Genomic DNA, 24442 nt, shown 5'->3' on the forward strand with positions numbered 1-24442 from the left:
CACCGGCCGGGGCATTCCCTGGCTCTACGTAGCGTCCACACAGCGATTCTGTGCCCGCTCCCCTGCAGGTTCGCCTGCGCGTTCAGCCCTTTCTCGCCTTAGGGCTTCCCGGTACAGCGCCCACGTGCATCCATTCATTGATCCTCCTCTCGGTGCAGCTCAGCGCCGCAGCCCCTCCAGGTTTGCTGGCCGGCACGGTATTCTATCCACGAGGTTCTGGGCTTCTCACCGTAGAACTTCATGTCTGTCCATTCTGCTGCCGCTGCGGCATCCATGTTCCGGTAAGTCCGCCAGCTCCACATTTGTATGTTCCCATTTTATATTTTTACATTTACCATCCTATACTTTATATCTGGTAAGGGGCCGACTGTACTATCAGTGTAGGTATTTAGTCATTCCTGCACAGCTGTCTTGGTTCCATTTTTGCGGCCCTATCCGCACCTTGGGTGGTTCTGTCCAGCCCCTAGTAGCCCTCTGGATATTAGTTTTAGTGGCTGTACTAGTGTTTGCTTATTTGCTTTGTTCATTTTTTATGTGGTTTTGGTCCCTTTATGCACGGTTCAGTTGTAACTTTCATTGTGCATATTTCTATAGCAGGATTGGCACTTACCTGCCCTGACTCCAGCTGCTAGGGACCTTGGGGTTTGATATTAGCGCTTGTGTGTTTCCTTCTTTTAGAATATCATAGCTGTTCAAATATGCCAATGAGCATCTCATTAGCATATTTGCATAAATAATTATTTAAAGTGTGATTTTTATTGAGGTCTGTCCTCTTACAGTTGCTGTGCTTATTTTAGACAGCCATTGTGTGCAGATAAACTTGCTATAAATATTCAGGAATGTGGTACATCTTTTAATTTCCATGCTCTACAGGAATGTGACTGGGACCGTATTTCATTTCTGTTGTAATTGACGCCATTTTTGTGGAGCAAATTAAGATAAATTTGATTGCCAAGTTCAGCCACACCTGATCTTTTTTTTTTTTTGGGGGGGGGGTTAAGTTGGTAAGTCATAGAGTTAGTTAGACCTTGCCAGGTCTGTTATAATAGAAAAAAAGCACATCATTTTTACTCAACTACGAGTTGCACTGAAACGTTGCAATGTTTCAATCAGTTTTAAGCCAGATTTCTGCTGAAAACTTTCTAATTAATCCAAGCCATGATAGATATCAACTGCTTATAACTATATAAGAAATTGAACTGGATCAATAGTATGTGCTGCAGTTATGTATATTTGATGTATCGCTAATTTGTCTCTCTAAATGGTCTCATTTTTCACAGTAAGAAGTTGGTGTTCTTCAACTGCAAGACAGCTGAAAGAAAGGATCACAGTGTAAGTATTTTTTTGGACTATAAGATGCACTTTTTTCCCAAAAAATTTTTGGGCAAAATTGGGGTGCGTCTTATAGTCGGAATACATTTAAAAATACTGTGGTGGCAGCCGGAGGTGGGTGATTCTGTGGCGGTTCCAGTCTGACGATCACACTCCCTTCCCAGGCTGGTGCAGCAGGTTCGGCAGTGGTGCTGTGTGGTGCGGGGGTCTCCATCGGCATTTTGTGAAAGACCGGAGGCCCCCGCACATCCATTGTTGTGATGCGGTGGCCTCCGAGAAAATGGCCACCGGGAGTAGTGCATGCTCAGATTGAGATCTCGTCCCGAGATCTCGGGATGAGATCTTGTTGCTGAGATCTCAATCTAAGCATGCGCTGCCCCTGGCGGCCATTTTCCTGGAGGCCACTGCATCGCAGCAATGGATGTGCGGGGGCCTCCGGGCTTTCACATAGTGCCAGCAGAGCCCCCCGCACCACAAAACACCACAGCCGCACCTGCAGCACTTGTTGCACCTGCCGAACCTGCAGCAGTAGCCGCACCAGCCTGGGATGGGATTTCCCGGAGGCTACCACACCTGCCGCAACAGCCTGGGACCACTGAACACCCCCTGTGACCACGCTTCACCAGCGCTGTCGACCCCCCCAGGAAGCTGAATTCAGACTGTAAGATGGACCCCCATTTGGCACATAATTTTTTTCCCTATTTTCCTTCTGAAAATTTGGGGTGCATCTTATGGTCCGGTGCACCTTATAGTCTGAAAAATATGGTATATATACTTTCTAGAAAAATATACCAAAAAACCTTGTAGCTAACTGATACTAGATAGAATTACGTTTTTTATTATTAAAAACAACAACAACACAACCACCATACACACAACCGTGCTTAGCTACAACATGACCCTCACACTGTAAATAACCTAAATTACCCTGCCTATGCAGCGGAGGTTGGCACCCTAAATATGTTCGAGATTGGCGCCCCCGCTCAACGGCGGCTGTCCCTTTTTTTCCTGTCCAGCCCCTAATAATAGTGTGATGCAGTTAGATATCAGTCAAACCTGACAGGGAAAAATATGAAAAGGACAGTGATTGCTTTTCAACGTTAATCATCTATAGTAATCAAAATAGACAGTGTGAGGTAGAGTGAATGACAAACTAATATAAAAGTGCAAAATAGTGCATAACATGCATAGAGTACCTCTCTATAACTGTTCCCTGCTCTGGTAGCCTGCCTAACCGTGGAGGTTGGCACCCTACTGTACAGCGGAAACGGCGCCCCCACTCATCGACGGCTCATCGAGGCATGAGGAACTTATCCTCTGAAACATCAAATGATGAGTACCTTATTGAACTTAACTGTTATCTTTTTTAACAACAGAATATGAGTGCACAAGCGTTTATCTAGACTGTGCTCTTTTTGATATAGTTCATATCTGTTTTGTGTCTAAAAGCTGTGGTGGTTATATTAGCTATATGCCCACTGTACTGCAGTGTATCTGTAGGGCCATTTGCAGGGTGAGCCGTCGATGAGTGGGGGCGCCGTTTCCGCTGTACAGTAGAGTGCCAACCTCCACGGTTAGGCAGGCTACCAGAGCAGGGAACAGTTATATGAGGTACTCTATGCATGTTATGCACTATTTTGCACTTTTATATTAGTTTGTCATTCACTCTACCTCACACTGTCTATTTTGATTGCTATAGATGATTAACGTTGAAAAGCAATCACTGTCCTTTTCATATTTTTCCCTGTCAGGTTTGACTGATATCTAACTGCATCACACTATTATTAGGGGCTGGACAGGAAAAAAAGGGACAGCCGCCGTTGAGCGGGGGCGCCAATCTCGAACATATTTAGGGTGCCAACCTCCGCTGCATAGGCAGGGTAATTTAGGTTATTTACAGTGTGAGGGTCATGTTGTAGCTAAGCACGGTTGTGTGTATGGTGGTTGTGTTGTTGTTGTTTTTAATAATAAAAAACGTAATTCTATCTAGTATCAGTTAGCTACAAGGTTTTTTGGTATATTTTTCTTGATTTTGAACCTTGGATGTCCAATCCAATATTTTTTGTTTATATATACTTTCTAACTACAATGTGGAAAAAAAAGAAAATTAATTTAATTTGGTTTGATATCTATTTTTCTAGACTGACATGTCCACCAGGATGTCTCGATGAACAAGGCTATGTCTGGGGTACTGACATATATAGGAAGGTGAGAAGGAAAGATTGATTGTGTTTATTGAGGCATTTAAAAAAATACATAAACGTCATCAAATTCTAACTTCAATGAATGGAAAATTGTCTTAAAAACTAAGGGGGGCAAATAAATCTCCAGCCTGCCCGCACAATAATTTTGTGGATCAAATACCCATATTAGTTCAATCAAATAAGGATATCTAGGACATTTAACAAAAACATTCAGACCTTGTTAAGGTTCCTCATTCAAGACTCACTTCTAGCTACAAATGAAAACTGCAAAAACACATAGTAAAACATTAGTTATGGCGATTACAGGGCTTTTGACAAATAGGAAATAGCCTTAATAAATGTGAGCACACAGAAAGCTATTGAGAGCTTTGAGAAATAAAGAAAGTTCTGGGACAATGGATTTTAGGACACATGATATCACACATTAATTTCTATAATCGTTTTTAAGACATTACTGTTTTATTTCACTATTAATAAACATTTTTTAAAAATTCACAGGAATCATCCATATGCAAAGCTGCAATCCACTCTGGAGTAATCACTAACGAAGGAGGAGATTTTATAGTAGAAATCTTGGCAGAACAGAACAGTTTTAATGAGTCTGAAAAGCATGGCATTAATGCTAGACCTGCTGGACCTGCTCCTGAGTCATTCACTATAAGGGCAGTATCTGAAGATCCCATCAAGCTTTCTCCAGATTTTGTGTCCAACCTGCAAAAAGGTAAATCAATTGTAGCAAATTAGGTAATCAAAAGACAGTGCCAAAGTTGAGAACATTGAGTACATGATTACAGTCTCTAGGCTATGTTCACATGTTGCTTTTTTTCAGCGTGTGTTTTTTCGCATTTGTTTATGCAAATTTTCAGCTACGTTTAAGGTCGGCGTCACACTCAGCGTAGGCAAATACAGTCCGTTTTTTACAGCCGTAATACGCAGAAATGTTCCCAAAATAGTGATCCATATGTCATCCGTAGGCAGGGTGTGTCAGCGTATTTTGCGCATGTCATCCTCCGTATGTAATCCGTATGGCATCCGTAATGTGAGATTTTCTCGCCGGCTTGCAAAATGGACATACAATGGATCCATGGGCTCAAATATTCGTTAAAACATATATACTGTCTATATAAATTTATATATCTATATATATATATATATATATATATGTCAGTGAGACACATATATATATATATGTATATTTCATACAGTGCTAGATAGCAGAAAAGCCGGTAATTCAATTGCCGGCTTTTGCTATCTCCTTCCCAAACCCGACAGGATGTGAGACATGGTTTACATACAGTAAACCATTTCATATCCCATATTTTTTTTACATATCCCTCACTACTAATGTTAGAAGTGTATGTGTGCAAAATTTGGGTACTCTAGCTGTTAAAATAAAGGGTTAAATCGCAGAAAAAACTGGCGTGGGCTCCCGCGCAATTTTCTCCGCCAGAGTGGGAAAGCCAGTGACTGAGGGCAGATATGAATAACCTAGAGAGGGACCATGGTTATAGGACCCCCTGGCTAAAAACATCTGCCTCCAGCCACCCCAGAAAAGGTACATCTGTAAGATGAGCCTATTCTGGCACTTAACCTCTCTCTTCCCACTCCCCTGTAGCGGTGGGATATGGGGTAATGAAGGGTTAATATCACCTTGCTATTGTAAGGTGACATTAAGCCAGGTTAATAATGGAGAGGCGTCAATAAGACACCTATCCATTATTAATCCAATAGTACGAAATGGTTAATAAAACTCACACACATTATTAAAAAGTATTTTAATGTAATAAAGACACATGGTGTTTTAACATTTTATTATACTCTTAATCCACCTGAAGACCCTTGTCACCTGAAATAAAGTTAAAAAAAACAAACAACAATATTCCATACCTTCCGTCGTTCAGTCTTGTCCCACGCTGTAAATCCATCTGAAGGGGTTAAATCATTTTACACCCAGGAGCTCTGCTAATGCAGCTGTGCTCCTAGCTGTAAAACTTGGTGAATGAATGGAATGCAGGGGAATGTACTGTAGTTACCTCGAATCGCGGTGATGCACCCTCTGCTGGATGAACTCATATGAACTCGAGCCTGGGAACTTTTCACAATATTTTCCCATGCTCGAGTTCATATGAAATTCTAGATTCCCCTTTCATTGCCCCCATAAATTATGATGCCTACAAAATGGCCCCACATCTCTCCACACTGTATTATGGCCCTCACTAGCCCTCCATAAAATACAATGGCCCCCACACAGCCTTTCAAACAGTATAATGGACCCCACACTATATAATTGCTTGCAATCAGTATAATGACCCCCACATAGCCCTCCAATTATAATGGCCTCACATAGCCTTCTAAATAGTATAATGGGCCTCATAGTCCTCTATATAGAATAGTGCATTCCCCCATAATCCTCCACACAGTATTCTGTACTCCCCATAGTTCTCCATATAGTACAATGCACTCCCAATAGTCCTCCATGTAGTATAATGCACTCCACATAGTCCTCCATATGATATTATGCACTTTTCATGTCCTCGATATGGTAAAATGCACTCCCATGGTCCTCTATATGGTATAATCTACCCCCATTGTCCTCCATATGGTATAATGCACTTTCCATGGTCCTCTATATGGTATAATGCAGACACAAAAGAGAATAGTAAAACCAAAAACACTCAGTTTGAAAAAATGTTGCAGTAATCCGCAAGTGCTAGTAAAAGATGTAAAAAACAGGGTATTTGGTTGATACGTTTTTTGCAAAAAATGTATACTAAGCTGCTCTACCAATCTTCACGGTATACCCTTATCAGAGCAGTCCTAACTAATGTATGCAATCCCTATCTGATGTATTTAAAAACCTGATCATCTGTATATAACCTGTGTGAACAGGGTTCAGAGAGGAAAAATCCATGTGTGCATACAGGGTAGAACAGCTTTTGTGCAGATAGCCCAAGAGGAGTGGTGGAACTCCCCAGTCTTGTAGACACAAGAGAACAATTATGGAAACAGGAACACATGGGCTACTTGCACAGTGAACAAGTCTGTATGATCATGTTCACACACCACCAAGAAACCTGAAGACACAAAAGAGAATAGTAAAACCAAAAACACTCAGTTTGAAAAAATGTTGCAGTAATCCGCAAGTGCTAGTAAAAGATGTAAAAAACAGGGTATTTGGTTGATACGTTTTTTGCAAAAAATGTATACTAAGCTGCTCTACCAATCTTCACGGTATACCCTTATCAGAGCAGTCCTAACTAATGTATGCAATCCCTATCTGATGTATTTAAAAACCTGATCATCTGTATATAACCTGTGTGAACAGGGTTCAGAGAGGAAAAATCCATGTGTGCATACAGGGTAGAACAGCTTTTGTGCAGATAGCCCAAGAGGAGTGGTGGAACTCCCCAGTCTTGTAGACACAAGAGAACAATTATGGAAACAGGAACACATGGGCTACTTGCACAGTGAACAAGTCTGTATGATCATGTTCACACACCACCAAGAAACCTGAAGACACAAAAGAGAATAGTAAAACCAAAAACACTCAGTTTGAAAAAATGTTGCAGTAGTCCGCAAGTGCTAGTAAAAGATGTAAAAAACAGGGTATTTTATTGATACGTTTTTTGCAAAAAATGTATACTAAGCTGCTCTACCAATCTTCACGGTATACCCTTATCAGAGCAGTCCTAACTAATGTATGCAATCCCTATCTGATGTATTTAAAAACCTGATCATCTGTATATAACCTGTGTGAACAGGGTTCAGAGAGGAAAAATCCATGTGTGCATACAGGGTAGAACAGCTTTTGTGCAGATAGCCCAAGAGGAGTGGTGGAACTCCCCAGTCTTGTAGACACAAGAGAACAATTATGGAAACAGGAACACATGGGCTACTTGCACAGTGAACAAGTCTGTATGATCATGTTCACACACCACCAAGAAACCTGAAGACACAAAAGAGAATAGTAAAACCAAAAACACTCAGTTTGAAAAAATGTTGCAGTAATCCGCAAGTGCTAGTAAAAGATGTAAAAAACAGGGTATTTGGTTGATACGTTTTTTGCAAAAAATGTATACTAAGCTGCTCTACCAATCTTCACGGTATACCCTTATCAGAGCAGTCCTAACTAATGTATGCAATCCCTATCTGATGTATTTGAAAACCTGATCATCTGTATATAACCTGTGTGAACAGGGTTCAGAGAGGAAAAATCCATGTGTGCATACAGGGTAGAACAGCTTTTGTGCAGATAGCCCAAGAGGAGTGGTGGAACTCCCCAGTCTTGTAGACACAAGAGAACAATTATGGAAACAGGAACACATGGGCTACTTGCACAGTGAACAAGTCTGTATGATCATGTTCACACACCACCAAGAAACCTGAAGACACAAAAGAGAATAGTAAAACCAAAAACACTCAGTTTAAAAAAATGTTGCAGTAATCCGCAAGTGCTAGTAAAAGATGTAAAAAACAGGGTATTTGGTTGATACGTTTTTTGCAAAAAATGTATACTAAGCTGCTCTACCAATCTTCACGGTATACCCTTATCAGAGCAGTCCTAACTAATGTATGCATGTTCACACAGGTTATATACAGATGATCAGGTTTTTAAATACATCAGATAGGGATTGCATACATTAGTTAGGACTGCTCTGATAAGGGTATACCGTGAAGATTGGTAGAGCAGCTTAGTATACATTTTTTGCAAAAAACGTATCAACCAAATACCCTGTTTTTTACATCTTTTACTAGCACTTGCGGATTACTGCAACATTTTTTCAAACTGAGTGTTTTTGGTTTTACTATTCTCTTTTGTGTCTTCAGGTTTCTTGGTGGTGTGTGAACATGATCATACAGACTTGTTCACTGTGCAAGTAGCCCATGTGTTCCTGTTTCCATAATTGTTCTCTTGTGTCTACAAGACTGGGGAGTTCCACCACTACTCTTGGGCTATCTGCACAAAAGCTGTTCTACCCTGTATGCACACATGGATTTTTCCTCTCTGAACCCTGTTCACACAGGTTATATACAGATGATCAGGTTTTTAAATACATCAGATAGGGATTGCATACATTAGTTAGGACTGCTCTGATAAGGGTATACCGTGAAGATTGGTAGAGCAGCTTAGTATACATTTTTTGCAAAAAACGTATCAACCAAATACCCTGTTTTTTACATCTTTTACTAGCACTTGCGGATTACTGCAACATTTTTTCAAACTGAGTGTTTTTGGTTTTACTATTCTCTTTTGTGTCTTCAGGTTTCTTGGTGGTGTGTGAACATGATCATACAGACTTGTTCACTGTGCAAGTAGCCCATGTGTTCCTGTTTCCATGGTATAATGCACCCCATGGTCCTCCATAAAATATAGGGCTTTCCCCATGGCCCGCCATATAATATAATTCTCTCTCCATGGTACTCCTTATAATGTAATGCACTTCCCATGGTCCTCCATATAATATAATGCATTCCACAAGGTCCTCCATAGAATATAATGCACTACCCATGGACCTCCATATAATATAATGCATTCCCCATGCTCCTCCATAAAATATAATGCACTGCTCATGGTCCTCCATAGAATATAATGCACTTGCCATGATCCTTAATAAAATATAAAGCACTCTCCATGGTCTTCCTTAGAATATAATGCTCTCCCCATGGTCCTCCATACTCTATTATAACAACCAGTCACTGATTTTAAAAAAAAAATACAATACTCACCTTTCCTCATTCCACCCGATGATCAGGTCCCCTGAGTGTGTGGTGTGAAGCTGATGCTCCCTCTATTATTTCTCGCTTTAACGATGACAGGTGGAGGGCACTGAGCCCCATAGCAGTGGCATGGCCTGCCACCATTGGTAGCATGCCATTGCCATGACCTCAGCGCTGATTGGTGTGGGGTTCAAGGCATTATGGGGTCTTGTTTGAAACTAGCTGAAATAAAATTATTTTACTACCAGAACATGTCCCATTTATCTTATCAATTATTCAACTATTCAGGATTTAGTTTGTTGTGCATGCTTACCTTTAGTGATGAGCGAACCCGAAAAGTAAAGTTCGAGGTCCGTACCAAACACCTGCTGTTCGGGCACAGACTCCAAACACAGACTTTTTCAGGAAGTCCGTGCCACTGTTCGAGCACCTGAGGTTCCCCACTTATCATCTGCTTGACAGCATGAGAAACACTAGCGGCTCAGCAGTAATTACCATCGGTCAGAGCGCTGCATGAGCCAGCTGGTCACAGAGGCGTTAGCTGATGTGAGCTCCCAATGCCCCTCTTAGCTGCTCAACCCTGTTTGTCCAAAACCAGCTTCTCCACCATGGCAGAAAAGCAGCTCTCCACCCTTCTGTCAAGATCACATCTCACCCCTTGCACGCTTGACCCGCTCCCGTCCCAAATTATCCCTAACCTCGCCACAGTCTTCATCCCAACCCTAACACACCTCTTCAACCTCTCACCCACAACTGGCAACAAGCATGTCAAGATCAAACCCATCCTCAAAAAGCCTTCCCTCGACCCATCCTCTGTGTCAAGCTATTGCCCAATATCTCTTCTCCATTATGCCTCAAAACTACTGGAACAGCATGTGCATCTTGAACTGTCCTCCTACCTATCCTCCTGCTCCCTCTTTGACCAGTTACAATCTGGTTTCCGACCGCATCACTCAACTGAAACTGCCCTAACTAAAGTCACCAATGACCTACTAAACGCTAAGAGCAAGCAACACTACTCTGTCTTCCTTCTCTTGGACCCATCTTCTGCCTTCGACACTGTTGATCATTCCTTCCTGCTACAGATTCTCTCATCTCTTGGCATCACTGATTTGGCCCTATACTGAATCTCATAATATCTATCAGACAGAACATTCAAGTGTCTCCCTCTCACACACCAGCTCCTCACCTACCCCCTGTCTATCGGTGTTCCCCAAGGCTCAGTCCTAGTGCCTCTGCTCTTCTCTATCTACACCTTTAGCCTGGGACAGCTCATAGAATTCCATGGTTAGCAGTATCATCTCTACGCCGATGACACGCAGATCTACCTATCTGGACCCGACCTGATGTCCTTACTGACCAAAATCCCACAATGTCTGTCTGCTATTTCAGCTTTCTCTTCTACTCACTTTCCAAAACTGAACATGGACAAAACAGAATTCATCATCTTTCCCCATCTCACTCTACCCCTCCACGAGACCTATCCATCAATGTCAATTGGCTGCAACCCTCAGCTGTCAGTTTATCATGGCTGGTTATCAAGAATAGAGAGGTTGCCACACTTTTAATTATTTAAATAAATCATTAAAAAAAATGACGTGGAGTCCCCCCATTTTTGACAACCAGCCAAGCTAAAGCAGGCAGCTTAGGGCTGGCATTCTCAGGCTAGCAATGGGCCATGGATATTGCCCTCCCCCCCCAGCCTAAAAATAGCAGCCCGCAGTGACCTCAGGAAAGCTGCATTTATTAGACGGTCCAATTTTAGCGCTTTGCCTGGCTTTTCCCACTTGTGATGTGGCAGTAGCAAGTGGGGTAATATTTGTGGGGTTGATTTCACCTTTGTATTGCCAGGTAATATTAAGCTCAGCCATTAGTAATTGAGAGGAGTTTATTTGAAATAAAAATCCACACCCTGTTTTACAAATTTATTTAAAAATAACAAACAATGTTTTACTCACCTTAAGCCAATTCCATTGAAGCCTTTGTCCCCTGTAAAAGACAGAAAATAATAAACAGCAAAAATCGTCACCTTAGGCTACGTTCACATTTGCGTTGTGCGATGTTGCGTCGGAGTCGCAACACACAACGCAAACAAAAACGCAACAAAACGCACGCTAAAACGCAGCGTTTTGCGACGCATGCGTCCTTTTTTGCCGAATTTTGGACGCAAAAAAATGCAGCTTGCTGTGTCCTCTGCGCCCTATGCTTGCGGCAAAAAAACGCATGTGTCGCAAAACGCAGCACAACGCATGTCCATGCGCCCCCCATGATAAATATAGGGGCGCATGGCGCATGCGTCGCCGCGGCTGCGCCCGACGCAGCCCGGCAGAACGCTAATGTGAACGTAGCCTTACTCCTACACCACCAATCTCCATGTCAACTGTAAAAAAATAATAATAAACAACCATATCCCCCACCTGTCCGAAGTGAAGATTTCCTAAACCCTAATCCATGTCTGCGATATGTAATTTACATCTTGGACATTGCCATGATGTGACCATCCAGGCTGCAAACCACAGAAGAATAAGGTGCTATGACACAGCCTCAGTGACTTGTGGTGACATCATCAAGATTACTGCAGGTCATGGGGCTGCGCTTCCACACTTCACTGTGAGCTGGGACAATGAACTGCGGTAACCTCAATGAGATCACCATCAGCACAGTGAAATTACCACTATGCATACGCTGACCGACTGACTTGACTTGTAATAAATATATATAATTATGTCCTTAAATATTATTATGCATGCCAAAGTGATAAATCAATAGTCTGGATGAATGTATTATAAAATGAAAAAGAGACATGGCTAAGTGATAAATCTGCTAACCGGGCTAAGAAAATGGACAGCTGGCCAGTTGAACCCAGAAAAGCCCATTGTATTAATGGTATGCAAATGACTGCTTATAGACTGTAAATACAGTATATACAAGTGCTTCTCACTGAATTATAATATCTTCAAAAACTTAATATTTCAGTTCATCAATACAAAAGTGAAACTTTATTTCTGTTAATGTTGATGATTATGGCTTGCAGCCAATGAAAACCCAAGTCATTATCTCAGTAAATTAGAATACTTTATAACACCAGCTTGAAAAATGATGTTAAAATCCGAAATGTTGGCCTACTGAAATGTATTTCAGTAAATGCACTCAATACTTAGTCGGGGCTCCTTTTTCATCAATTACTGCATCAGTGCGGCGTGCCATTGAGGCGATCATCCTGTGGCACTGCTGACGTGTTATGGAAGCCCAGGTTGCTTTGATAGCAGCCTTCAGCTCGTCTGCATTGTTGGGTCTGGTGTCTCTCATCTTCCTCTTGACAATACCCCATAGATTCCCTATGGGGTTAAGGTCAGGCGAGTTTGCTGGCCAATCAAGCACAGTGATACTGTTGTTTTTAAACCAGGTGTTGGAACTTTGGAACAAAGTCCAGCTCACCAGGTGTTGGAACTTTTGGCAGTGTAGACAGGTGCCAAGTCCTGCTGGAGAATTGAATTTCCATCTCCAAAAAGCTTGTCGGCAGAGGGAAGCATGAAGTGCTCTAAAATTTCCTGATAGATGGCTGCGTTGACTTTAGTCTTGATAAATATAGGTAAACTGACTGAACAGCAATCTAGTCTGAACTGGTGCATAACCAAAAAAGACTTACATAGCAAATAGATCAATGGCTGCACTCAACTGTGCTAAGACAAGGAAATGTGCGATACATGAAATGTGAATAGCATAATGGCTTGTGAAATCTATGAAAAAACACATGAGATGCTTAGCACAAGATTTGGCCAAAAAATGTGAGCCCATCCACCAAACGTCAAGGTAATCTCTGATCGGATGGGTCCCTGACCTGACTGCCTAGTGTGAACACTTACCTCTGGCTAATAACATGGTAAAGCCTGCATTTATAGGAAGATCGGAACCGACTGTGTTTGGATGTAATTAATATCACAGCATGGTGAAGGGCGGGGCGTTCAAGTCAGAAAAAATAGTACATAGTAAATATAGGTAAAATGACTGAACAGCAATCTAGTGTGAACTGGTGCATAACCAAAAAAGTTAAAAAAAGCTTTAGTACAGTTGAGTGCAGTCATTGATTTACTTGCTATGTAAGTCTTTTTTGGTTATGCACCAGTTCAGACTAGAAACTGTTGAAAATGCAGAGTACTAGCTATATAATAGCCCAAAATAGATGCAATCATAATATGCAAAAAAGAATGCTTATTCTGAAAAGTAACTTGAAAGTATGGTTATCTTTTAATAAATATTTTTTTATTATGGTTTTCTCATTCAGTTTCAGCAAATTGTTCTCTGGCTGCTAAAGATATAATGGATAGAATAGTAAGGTAAGTTTTTTTGTGAATATGAAAGAACTGTCTTAGAAATAATTTTACATGTTCTTCGGAGTTGTTGGGTAGGGTTACTTTACTCCTATGGTAGAAACAGCCTTATGTTAAGAATATGCAAAAATAATATTCATGTTGTATTTTTCAGAGTTTCCTGCCAAGAAGGCTGCTTAAACTATGATGCACGTGTTTTCGGTCATGAAATCTTTACAGATGTAAGAAAAAAATCTAATTTTGAAACAAAACTTTAATTGAGTTCCATTAATGTCGTAGCTGTAAAATATTGAATATTATTGTGAACTCGTCAGAACGAAGCTAGTGGTATGGGTGTATAGGCTCTAAAACATTAAAAAAAAAGATACCGGTCTTGTAGTAATCCAGTGTGCCTGCACTTCAAAAGTGGTCTATGCTGCCACACACAAATTAGCTTGGAAAGGCATTAGGGATTCTCGAAATACATTGACACACTCACAAAGCACTTACAATTTAATATGCCTGTAGTTTCACACCTTGATTTCTCAGCAATGGTTTTCCCATTACCTATACAGACAGTACCACTAGATAGATTATTAAAATTGTTGTTATGCTCCTTTTAAAGAACCCTAATTTTTTACTTATTTAGCTCAATTTCTACAAATAGCAATAGTAATACAAATTTTGTCTATTAAGGATTCTTCCATTTGCCGATCTGCTATCCATGATGGAAAACTTACCAATTCAGGTGGAGACATAATCATTGAGAAAAAGCCAAGAAAAGATAAATATGAGGGCACAACAAACAATGGTATCAAGTCGTCTAACTATGGAACATGGTCTGGATCATTTGTAATCCATGCAATACCCATTCCAACATCTGAAAGCACGGACCCATCACTAAGCACATCCAACCTCCCTCTTGAAGACATACCATCAGGTAGCACTTTTAAAACTATTACTCAAAATGTAAAATAATAATAATAATACTAAAGAAGCACTTTCATCAAAGTTTTTATCCTCTAAATATATTGCAATCATATTATATAGCACTGTGTACTACCAATTGCTCATTTTGACCTTCTACCCAGCTAATTATTCTCTTTTATCTGCTCAATGTACTGTAGAAACAGGAAGTCTCTTGACGCTGTATTTATCATTCCCCTCTTTACCTCTTTACCCAGCTGCTCCGTTCCTCCCCACTGCCAGGGACTTTTGAAGTGACACATGTCTCATAAAGGGGAAAATTGACTTCCTGTTTCTACATAGAGCTTAGAAGGATTCAGATACTCAGTTTTTAATCATGTGATGTCATAGAACTAATAGAAAAGAGAGAAATTAGATGGGTATAAGGACAAAAATTAGCAATTGTAAGTACATAGAGCAATATAATATGATTATTGCAATATATTAAGAGAATACAAATTTTGATGGTAGTGCTTATTTAAAGGGTTTCAATGATTAGAATCAACCCTGCTAAGCCATCTATATGGGTATCTAGGTCATAGAGAGTTGAATAAAATTATACTTTGTTAATGTGGTGGTATGTGCAGAGTACATCAGATTATAAAAGTGTGTTGTGCCAACAGGGTAAAAGCAAATTCTATTAATTTGTCTACGTGTGGTATGCAGGGCCGGCTCCAGATTTTTGAGGGCCCGGGCGAAAGAGTCTCAGTGTGCCCCTCCTTTAACACATACCACGATTCATGATCGCATATAACACAGCCCACGTAGCATATAACACAGCCACGTAGCATATAACACAGCCTTGTGGCATATAACACAGCCATGTAGTATACAACAGCCCACATAGCATATAACACAGTATATAGAACAGCCATGTAGTATATAGCACAGCCCACTTAGCATATAACAGCCCATATAGTATATAGCACAGCCACATATTATATAACACAGCCCACGTAGTATATAGCACAGCCCACGTAGTATATAGCATGGCCCACGTAGTATATAGAACAGCCATGTAGTATATAGCACAGACATGTAGTATACAGCACAGCCACCCTCCCCCCAAGAATGGCCCCATAGTCCAGTCCAGCACTCACTGTTATAGTTAAAAAAAAACACTCCTCACCTCTCAACGTGCCCACGCTGCTCCCTGCTCCGGTCTCGGCTGCGGCCGCTGCACTGTCTGACACACAGCAAGTGCACGATGACATCATCGCGAACCGGCAGTGTCAGAGGCAGAGCGGGGAATGATGAGAAAGGGAGCTTCAGGTGACGCTCTCTCCTCCATCATTTGCTTTGAACTTTATCGGCAGATGCCGGTATAGTTCAATGCAGCAGGGGAGTCGGCGCTGGCAGCAGGCGGGCCCCCCCTGCCTCACAGGGGCCCCATAGTGGCTCCGTGATGTGCCGCTAGCTGAGGGCCCCTGGGGGAGCGGGGACCCTAGGCACTGGCAGCTGCCTGCCCCTAACGCAGGCCCTGAATGGGCCACCCTGTCTCGCCAGGGCCCCAGCGCTTGCCCGGGTACACAGGGTGCTGACGTGGACCCTGGTTGTATGCTTTAAAGCAATCATTAATGCAAAGGCCAGGTTTCTCAGGGCAGCTTTCACAATCGTAATTTGGAACATACTCTGTCTCTTTTTTGGGATCTTCCCTTCTTGAATGTTTGGGGAGCCTCTCTTGGAAAATGTTCTCCTGGGAAGATACAGGCACATCAGTTTCAAAAATACTGGGATCCCCGCCTTCCTGAGTGCCAAACATTAGGGCCTTGATGAATACTTCCTGAAACTGAAGGAAGGTTCTTGTATTGCCTGCAGATCGAAAGAGCACAAAAGGATTGTGCCATCTGTACAATATGTACGGCCAATTTTTTGTATCTTACTTTAGCTTGTACGTATTAGAATCAAGGATATAATCTGGATTTGAGACTTGTGTTGTGGTACCTCTAACATTGACAAGGGAGCTGTTGTCATGGTGTATGATGGTCAAGATAGGGACATCCCTCTTGTCCTTAAACTTAACCACCAGCTTGTTGTCGTGTCATTGGGCTCTGCTTTCGCCCTTTCTCAGCAGTTGCCCAATTAGCAGCTTAGCAATAATGGCCCTATGCGGACGTGTTCCCCTTGCGCCTCACCGCCCCTATGACTGTCCTATTGACCTCTTCCTCCCTGGGGTCGAGTCTACCCGTTGTCTCTCCCGGAGACCGAGACAATGTCTCAGTACATTCAGGAGAATCTGGCAACAGGATCATTAGGAAGTCAGTGTCACCTGCAGGGGCTGGGTTCTTCTTCGTGCAGAAGAAGAACGGAGAATTACGTCCATGCATAGAGTACAGGGGTCTTAATGCCATCACCTTTAAGAACAAGTACCCATTGCCCCTGATATCTGAGCTTTTTGATAGACTTCAGGGATCAAGGGTGTTTACTTAACTAGATCTGTGGGATGCTTACAACCTGATTCGCATCCATGAGGGGGACGAATGGAAGACGGCTTTTAACACCAGGGATGGGCACTATGAATACCTGGTGATGCCCTTCGGGTGTAATGCCCCAGCCGTTTTCCAAGAATTTGTGAATGATATCTTCCGGAATATGCTCTCCACCTCGGTTGTAGTCTACCTGGATGATATTCTCATCTACTCTCCAGATATAGACTCCCACTGGAGATATGTTTGCAAAGTCTTCGACCTCCTACTGGCAAATTCCCTCTATGCCAAGTTGGAGAAGTGTGTGTTTGAGCAGGAGTCCTTGCCTTTCCTGGGCTATATCATCTCGGCCAAAGGATTGGCTATGGATCCCGCCAAGCTACAGGCTGTGATGGACTGGCAGGAACCCCATTCTCTCAAAACAGTGCAGCGCTTTATGGGGATTGTGGTCAGAGGAGGTCTCCAATTCCTTCCTCTCTATCAAGTCACACTTTGCTGGCACTCCCATTTTACATCGCCCTGATGTTGATAAACCATTTATCATGGAGGTAGATACCTCTTCCTTTGGTGCTGCAGCAGTCCTCTTCCAGAAGGATGCTCAAGGTCGGAAGCATCCTTGCTTCTTCTTCTCCAAGACCTTCACACCGGCGGAGAGGAATTATTCCATCAGGGATAAGGAGTTGCTAGCTATGAAGTTGGCCTTTTAGGAGTGGAGACACCTCCTGGAGGGGGCTCATTTTCCCTTCCAAGTTGTCACCGACCACAAAAATTTGGTGTATTGGCAAACCACGTAGCGGCTAAACTCTCGCCAGGCCAGATGGTCCCTGTTCTTCTCCCAGTTCCACTTTACCCTCCATTTTCTCTCTGGGGAGAAGAACACTTGTGCTGACACTCTCTCCCGCTCCTTAGTGTCATCAGAGGAGGAGGAGGAGCCTCGGCTTATGGTCCCTTCAGAGAGCCTGAGAACTGTGACTCCGGTTTCGCTAGAGTCTGTGCCCCCAGGCAAGACTTTCATTCCATCTAATTTGTGACCGGAGGTTCTCTCTTGTGCTCACTCGTCCAAGGTAGGTGGACATTTTGGTACCAAGAGGACATCTGAGCTTTTGGCGAGGACGTACTGGTGGCTGCATATGGCCCGTGACGTCGGGGACTATATTCAGGCATGTGTCTCCTGCGCCAAGAATCGGTCCAGTGGCAGACAGGTCCTGGGAGATGGTTGGATGGACTTCATGGTAGACTTACCCAAGTCTCGTAGCTGCACAGTTATCTGTGTAGTCACTGACCATTTTTCTAAAATGGTGCACTTGGTTCCGCTTCCACGGTTACTTTCTGCACGGGCCATAGCGGCATTGTTCATTAAACATGTTTTCCGTCTACATGGCATGCCTGACAAAATTGTCAATGACCAGGGTCCTCAGTTTGCGTCTCGGTTCTGGAGAGAGCTCTGTCGTTTATTCAGCATTGAGCTGAATCTCTCTTCTGCATACCATCCCGAGATAAATGGGTTGGTAGAGAGGGCCAACCAGACTCTGGTCACATACTTGCGACATTTTGTCTCCGCCAGGCAGGATGACTGGGCATCTTTGTTACCTTAGGTGGAATTTGCTTTGAACAACGCCATAGCTGACTCTACCGGGCATACTCCATTTCTTCTTAATTACAGCCAGCATCCGCGTGTCCCTGTGCCCATGTCCGTGTCATCCACCGATTCTAGGGTGGCAGACTTGGCGGTGGAGGCACGTGACATTTGGGACTGCACACAGGATGCCATCCGGGCCTCCAAGGAGAGAATGAGGGTTTCTGCTGATGCACACCGGCACCCCGCTCCGACCTTTGCTCCTGGCGACTTAGTGTGGCTCTCTGCCCATAACATCAGGCTGCAAGTTGAGTCCACTAAGTTTACACCTCGCTACATAGGCCCTTTCAAGGTTCTGGAACAGGTCAACCCTGTGGTCTACCGTTTGGCTATTCCTCCGTGCCCAGGTATCACCAACACTTTTCATGTATCCCTCTTAAAACCCGTATACATGTCCCAGTTTTCTAAGTCATCTGCCGGGACATCGGGTTCGTCCACGGATGAGTACGTGGTGAACTCTATCTTGGAGTGCAAGGTGGTACGTGGCAAAAAATACTATTTGGTGGACTGGAAGGGCCAAGGCCCAGAGCATAGAACATGGGAGCCTGTGGAGCACATTCGGGCTCCGCTGCTCATTGCAGCCTTTGAGCATAGAGAGATCCAAGGAGGGGGCACTAGGATGGGGGAAATGTTAGGTGTCAAGTTCCTGCCACTGCACAGGGGGAATCTCGAGCCATGTCCACTGCAGTCTCCCATTCTTCTCCAGCTGCAGTGGAGCCTGCTCAGCAGAGACATTGGTCCCAGCGCCTGGCCAGGACAGATACTGCACGTTTGGTTACTGCTGCCCTTCCAGGTTCAGCCATTATAACTAGTGCTGTTCGGTGGCGAGCAGGAACTCCTGGGACTAAGTCCTGCTTTTCCTCTCCTGAGCATGCCCAGGGGAAGACCTCTCATTGGAGGTCGGGGGTCACATGCTCAGGTCCTGTAGCAGCTCCTATTGGTCCACTAGGAAGGTCCTGAACTGCTACAGCTATAAAAGGTTTGCATGGCTGCACGGCCATGTGCTAGTATCATTTGTGTTTGGCAGTTGCCAGTGGATACTCTGCCACACTGTATATAAGTGCTGTGAGTCTGTTTAGCCTTGGGGCTGTACACTCAGGCAGGCAGCTAGCATCAGTGGGGGCAATTAGCCTTGGCTTAGCATCTGGTTCCTTCATGTGTGCGGTTAGCACAGAAGAGTTCCAGAGCAAGCACAACTTTTAGTTAGGGTTTTAGTCCCTGTGTACAGCGCAACTCTGTGAGGCAACAGAGCTCACTTTAATTTCACACGGGGTGAAGTTTAACGCACGTGTGTGCTCAGTGTCCATCCACCATTACTTGCAGAAGGTATCTCTGCACGGTGGACCCTGGGTTGCGAACGCACCTCGTATCTATCACCCTATTGGTGCGTTCCGCTAGCCCTAACAAACAGCAGGCATTCTAACTCAGTCACTGCTCGACACAGTGCTGTAACCAGAAATACCGGCACCATATATCTATACTTCACTTTGCAGCACAAAACAAGCTCTCACATGAACATATTGAGGGAAAGATAAAAAAAAGTTATGGCTCTCGGAAGAAGTGGCGCAAAAAAACGAAAACGCAAAAATGAAAAATCCCAAGATTGTGAAGGGATTAAATATGTGATGTCTCCCAGCAATTGGCTTAGGACATTTTTACAGTTGTGCTCGCTGCCCCTTTAAGAAGAAGGGAACGAGCATGCATGCCCTAACTAAACTCTCAGGAGACCTGTGAACCATGCGCAGTTGCTGGGAGGAAAAAGATGGGGCAGCGAACGGAACAGAGAGTACGTGGGTGCATATTTCAACGTCCTTGCCAGGATAGTGACTGTGTCCCTGCCGGGAGGAGGATGAAGGATCATGCCAGGATGCCGACACTGTTGTTACACAATGTATCATGTTATTCAACGTTCTAAAACCTGCATGCACATATAGATGGCTTAGGAGGGTTGATTCTACTAACAGTTCCCCTATAATAATAATTACGGAAATAAGTGGAGATTTTGTACACTGTTTCAGATTAAGTGGATGGTTTCCAAGCTTTCTATAGAAGTAAATACTTAAAAATTATATGCACTAGCGCTCCCCAATATATTGTTAGTTAAAGCTGCATATAGACGCACCTTGTGCCCATGTGTGTAATGAACATATGTCAGTTATATATAAAAAATATTATATGTGCTAAAAATAACTGATGATCACTAGAAGCCTACCAGTGCTTCTGTGCGGATAAAGTGTGGCATTCTGTCCTGTATAGGAATGCTTCATCAGAAGGTATGGCGATGTGGTATGTCAGCTGTCATGGATCTGTGCTTGATACTCTGCAGACAGTGTAGACAGCGTGCCGACCGGTCACGTCTGTTCTAACACTAGTTTGAAAAATTCTGCCACCTTGTTCTTTTGTGACGTCACCAAACTATAGGCTCTCTTTCTGGGAAAAAAGAGTACCAGCTGTTTATCCAGCGTGTTTCTGAGGCTCCAACCTCCTTCATCAAGGACTACATGCACAATTGGTGGCGGTTCTTATATAGATAGGTGTATCAGCATATTGGTACAGTGAATGGAGCTCACATTAAAGGTGAATAATTCTATTTCACTGTTTAGACAGGATGATTTTAGTGTTTTTAATGTAAAGATCCATTTACTCTCTGCTCTGGACATTTTATGTATATAGTTTCCTCCTCTCCAATGTTCCTTTACATTTTATATGCCCCAAAATGTGCTACCTATTATTTTGCCATTATGTACTGTTTTATAGTGATGAGACAATGGTTGTCCACTGAATTGTTGCTTTTTATTATATTTTATGCTCTTTCATTCTAACCTTTAGTGCACGCTTCGTGCTCCCTACATAATATTTATGACATGGACACTGTATACAGTATATTATTCCTTTGGTGTGACATGATATATGTGTGTATCTGGTGAATGTATCCTCCAAAGTTTTGAATGTAAATGTAGAATTATAATTTTTTGCTGCTTTGCACTTTTCTGAAGAAGAAGACCAGCGAAATGCGTGTTGAGGCGGCAGGTGGGGATGTACAATTTACCATCCATATTTTATGTAAGTTACACTGCTTATCATGTGCTAGTTATTTCTGCACATGAGTACTTATAGTTTACATGCGTAGTATGCACTTAAATGCCACTTTATCTCTGGCTTAGATATGCAGCACGTATTACTGCACTTTAATTCAGGCTTGACTGATCATTTGTATGGACCTATATAGGAGATGTTGTTGCTGTAACTAGCTTTAGTAGTTGTGGTGCATTTTTTATATATGAGGACCCCTGATGAGACCATTTAAATGCGGGTTTGATATTTGTTGGTATCCTTCTAGTGCACTATTTATGTACTATATGTATAATATATTGCAATTTTTGGAATAGATGTAATTCCTAGCATCCCCTGATATTCCTGCTTCTAGTGTCACTCTGATCTTTATTTCATTATTTTGATTAATACATTTTGTAAGATTTTTTAATATAAATACTCTCTGACCTTTTTTCTGGTGTTTAATTTATGGAAAGGGTTATATGTGGTAGTTATGTATTTTGAAAAGTAATTATTTTTAATAAACGATTCTGTTTTGGGGGACAATTTGATTTATTTGCACATTTTTTGCAGGAAAAAAACCTTTGTTCTGCACTGAGTTCTTATGCTTATCTTTATCCACCGGTTTATTTCTAACTACTGTAGGAGCTATATGGCTAACTAAACTGTAAAGGAACATTGGAGAGGAGGAAACGATATACATAAAATGTCCAGGGCAGAGAGTAAATGGATTTTTACATTAAATGCATTAAGATCATTCAGTCTAAATAGTGAAATAGAATTATTCGCCTTTTAACGTGAGCTCCATTCTCTGTACCAATATGATGATGCACCCATCTATATAAGAACTGCCCCCTACTGTGCATGTAGTCCCTGACAAAGGAGGTCGGTGCCTCAGAAACGCGTTGGGTGAACAGCCGGTACTCTTTATTTCCCCAAAAGAGAGCACGTGGTTTGGTGATGTTACAAAGGTACAGGGTGGTAGAATTATTAAAACTACTGTTAGAACAGATGTGACTGTCCGGTAAGCTGTCTAGACTGTCTGCACAGTATCAACCACAGATCCAGGACAGCTGACATACCACGTCTCCATACCTTCTGGCAAAGCATTCCTATCCAGGACAGAGCTTTGCACTATATCTGCACAGAAGCACGGGTAGGCTTCTAGTGATCATCTGTTATTTTTAGCACGTATAATGTTTTTTATATGTAACGTTCCATAGAAGTATAATGTCTTGTCAAAATATATCAAGATCATTGTTTAAAATAGATGAAGCATCTTTTTAATCAGCAATCAAGAAGGGACATCAATGATCTTAAAATATTCAAAAAATTTAATTAAATTACTGAGGTTAATAGGTAGTTAAATTGTGAGTTTATTATAAAGCTCTGGAAAAAATTAAGAGACCACTGCAAAATGTTCAGTTTGTCTAATTTTTCTTTTTATAGGTATATTTTTGAGTGAAATGTAAACTGTTCTTTTATTCTATAAACATTTGACAGCATGTCTACAAATTTCCAAGCAATACATTTTGTATTTTTTTTTCTAACAAAGCAAAATGGTCAAAATGTAAAAAAAAAACAGTGCTTTGAGACCTCAAATAATGCAAAGTTCATAATCATTTAGAATCCACAATACTAATGTTTTAACTCAAGAAGAGTTCAGAAATCAATATTTTGTGGAATAACCATGATTTTTAATCACAGCTTTCATGCGTCTTGGCATGCTTTCCACCAGTTTTTCACACTGCTTCTGGGACAAAAATTTAAGCAGTTCTTCTTTGTTTGATGGCTTGTGACTATCCATCATCCTCTTGATTACATTACAGAGATTTTCAATGGGGCTCAGGTCTGGAGATTGGGCTGCCCAAGACAGGATTTTGATGTGGTGGTCTCATAATTTTTTCCAGAGTTGTAACTGCTAATCCTTCCTCTATAAAAAAAACAAAAAAAACTTTTATCCTAAAAATACATGAACCGAAAGTCTTTATTAAGGGATATCTAGATTTTTGCTACAAGGCTAGTTAAGTAAATAATTGATTTGTTTTTGCTTTATACATTATGAGTTTACATTTCTCTGCTGTATAAATTTATGTAAGTTCTAATATAAGAGATTAATACATGAAAAATAAAAATGTTGATTGGTTTAAGCTTAACCTGCATCTTTATACTGTATATGCTAATCTATCTGTGGACAGCATGATATAATGCAGGCAAAACTGAGCATGCAGAATATGTATGTGGTAAAATATTGAATATAGCTTGTATTTTAATTTTTTTACTTATTTTTGTTTTTTTCTATGCTAACGAGTCCAGTGAGTGGTACTACTTAGTGATCAATAGCTATTTATTTATGCACACTCATGTAGAAATATGTGTCAGCCACTGATTGGACTGCCTACTTGACCCACATGAATAAAAACAGCAATGAATGATATACAAGATATATTGAATATATTCCCAGAAAACTATACAGTGGAGAAAATAAGTACCGTATTTTCTGGTGTATAAGACGACTGGGCGTATAAGACAACCCCCAACTTTTCCATATAAAATATGGAGTTTGGGATATACTCGCTGGGGGTCATCTTATACACCCAGTCATCTTATACGGCGTGTGCGGTGCGGATCGTTCCCAGGGTCTGGAGGAGAGGAGACTCTCCTTCAGGCCCTGGAATCCATATTCATGTAAAAAAAAAAGAATAAAAATAAAATATGGGATATACAGTACTTACCTTCCGATGGCCCTGGCTCTCAGCGGTGCAAGCGGCGGCCTCTGTTCCTAAGGATGCATTG

General features: G+C 42.0%; 1 protein-coding gene across 1 annotated transcript in view; it reads left to right on the forward strand.

The window, feature by feature from the left end:
* The window catches only part of LOC138648128 (uncharacterized), a 147044-nt gene that overhangs the window by 36039 nt on the left and 86563 nt on the right, over window positions 1-24442 (forward strand). The window contains exons 15-20 of the mRNA XM_069737633.1: window positions 1281-1332; window positions 3474-3540; window positions 4035-4257; window positions 13540-13591; window positions 13740-13806; window positions 14261-14504. Of these exons, the coding sequence (XP_069593734.1) occupies window positions 1281-1332; window positions 3474-3540; window positions 4035-4257; window positions 13540-13591; window positions 13740-13806; window positions 14261-14504 (705 nt within the window). The remainder of the gene's footprint in view (window positions 1-1280; window positions 1333-3473; window positions 3541-4034; window positions 4258-13539; window positions 13592-13739; window positions 13807-14260; window positions 14505-24442) is intronic.

The sequence above is a fragment of the Ranitomeya imitator genome, chromosome 8, assembly GCF_032444005.1.
Source record: "Ranitomeya imitator isolate aRanImi1 chromosome 8, aRanImi1.pri, whole genome shotgun sequence".
Taxonomy (NCBI): domain Eukaryota; kingdom Metazoa; phylum Chordata; class Amphibia; order Anura; family Dendrobatidae; genus Ranitomeya; species Ranitomeya imitator.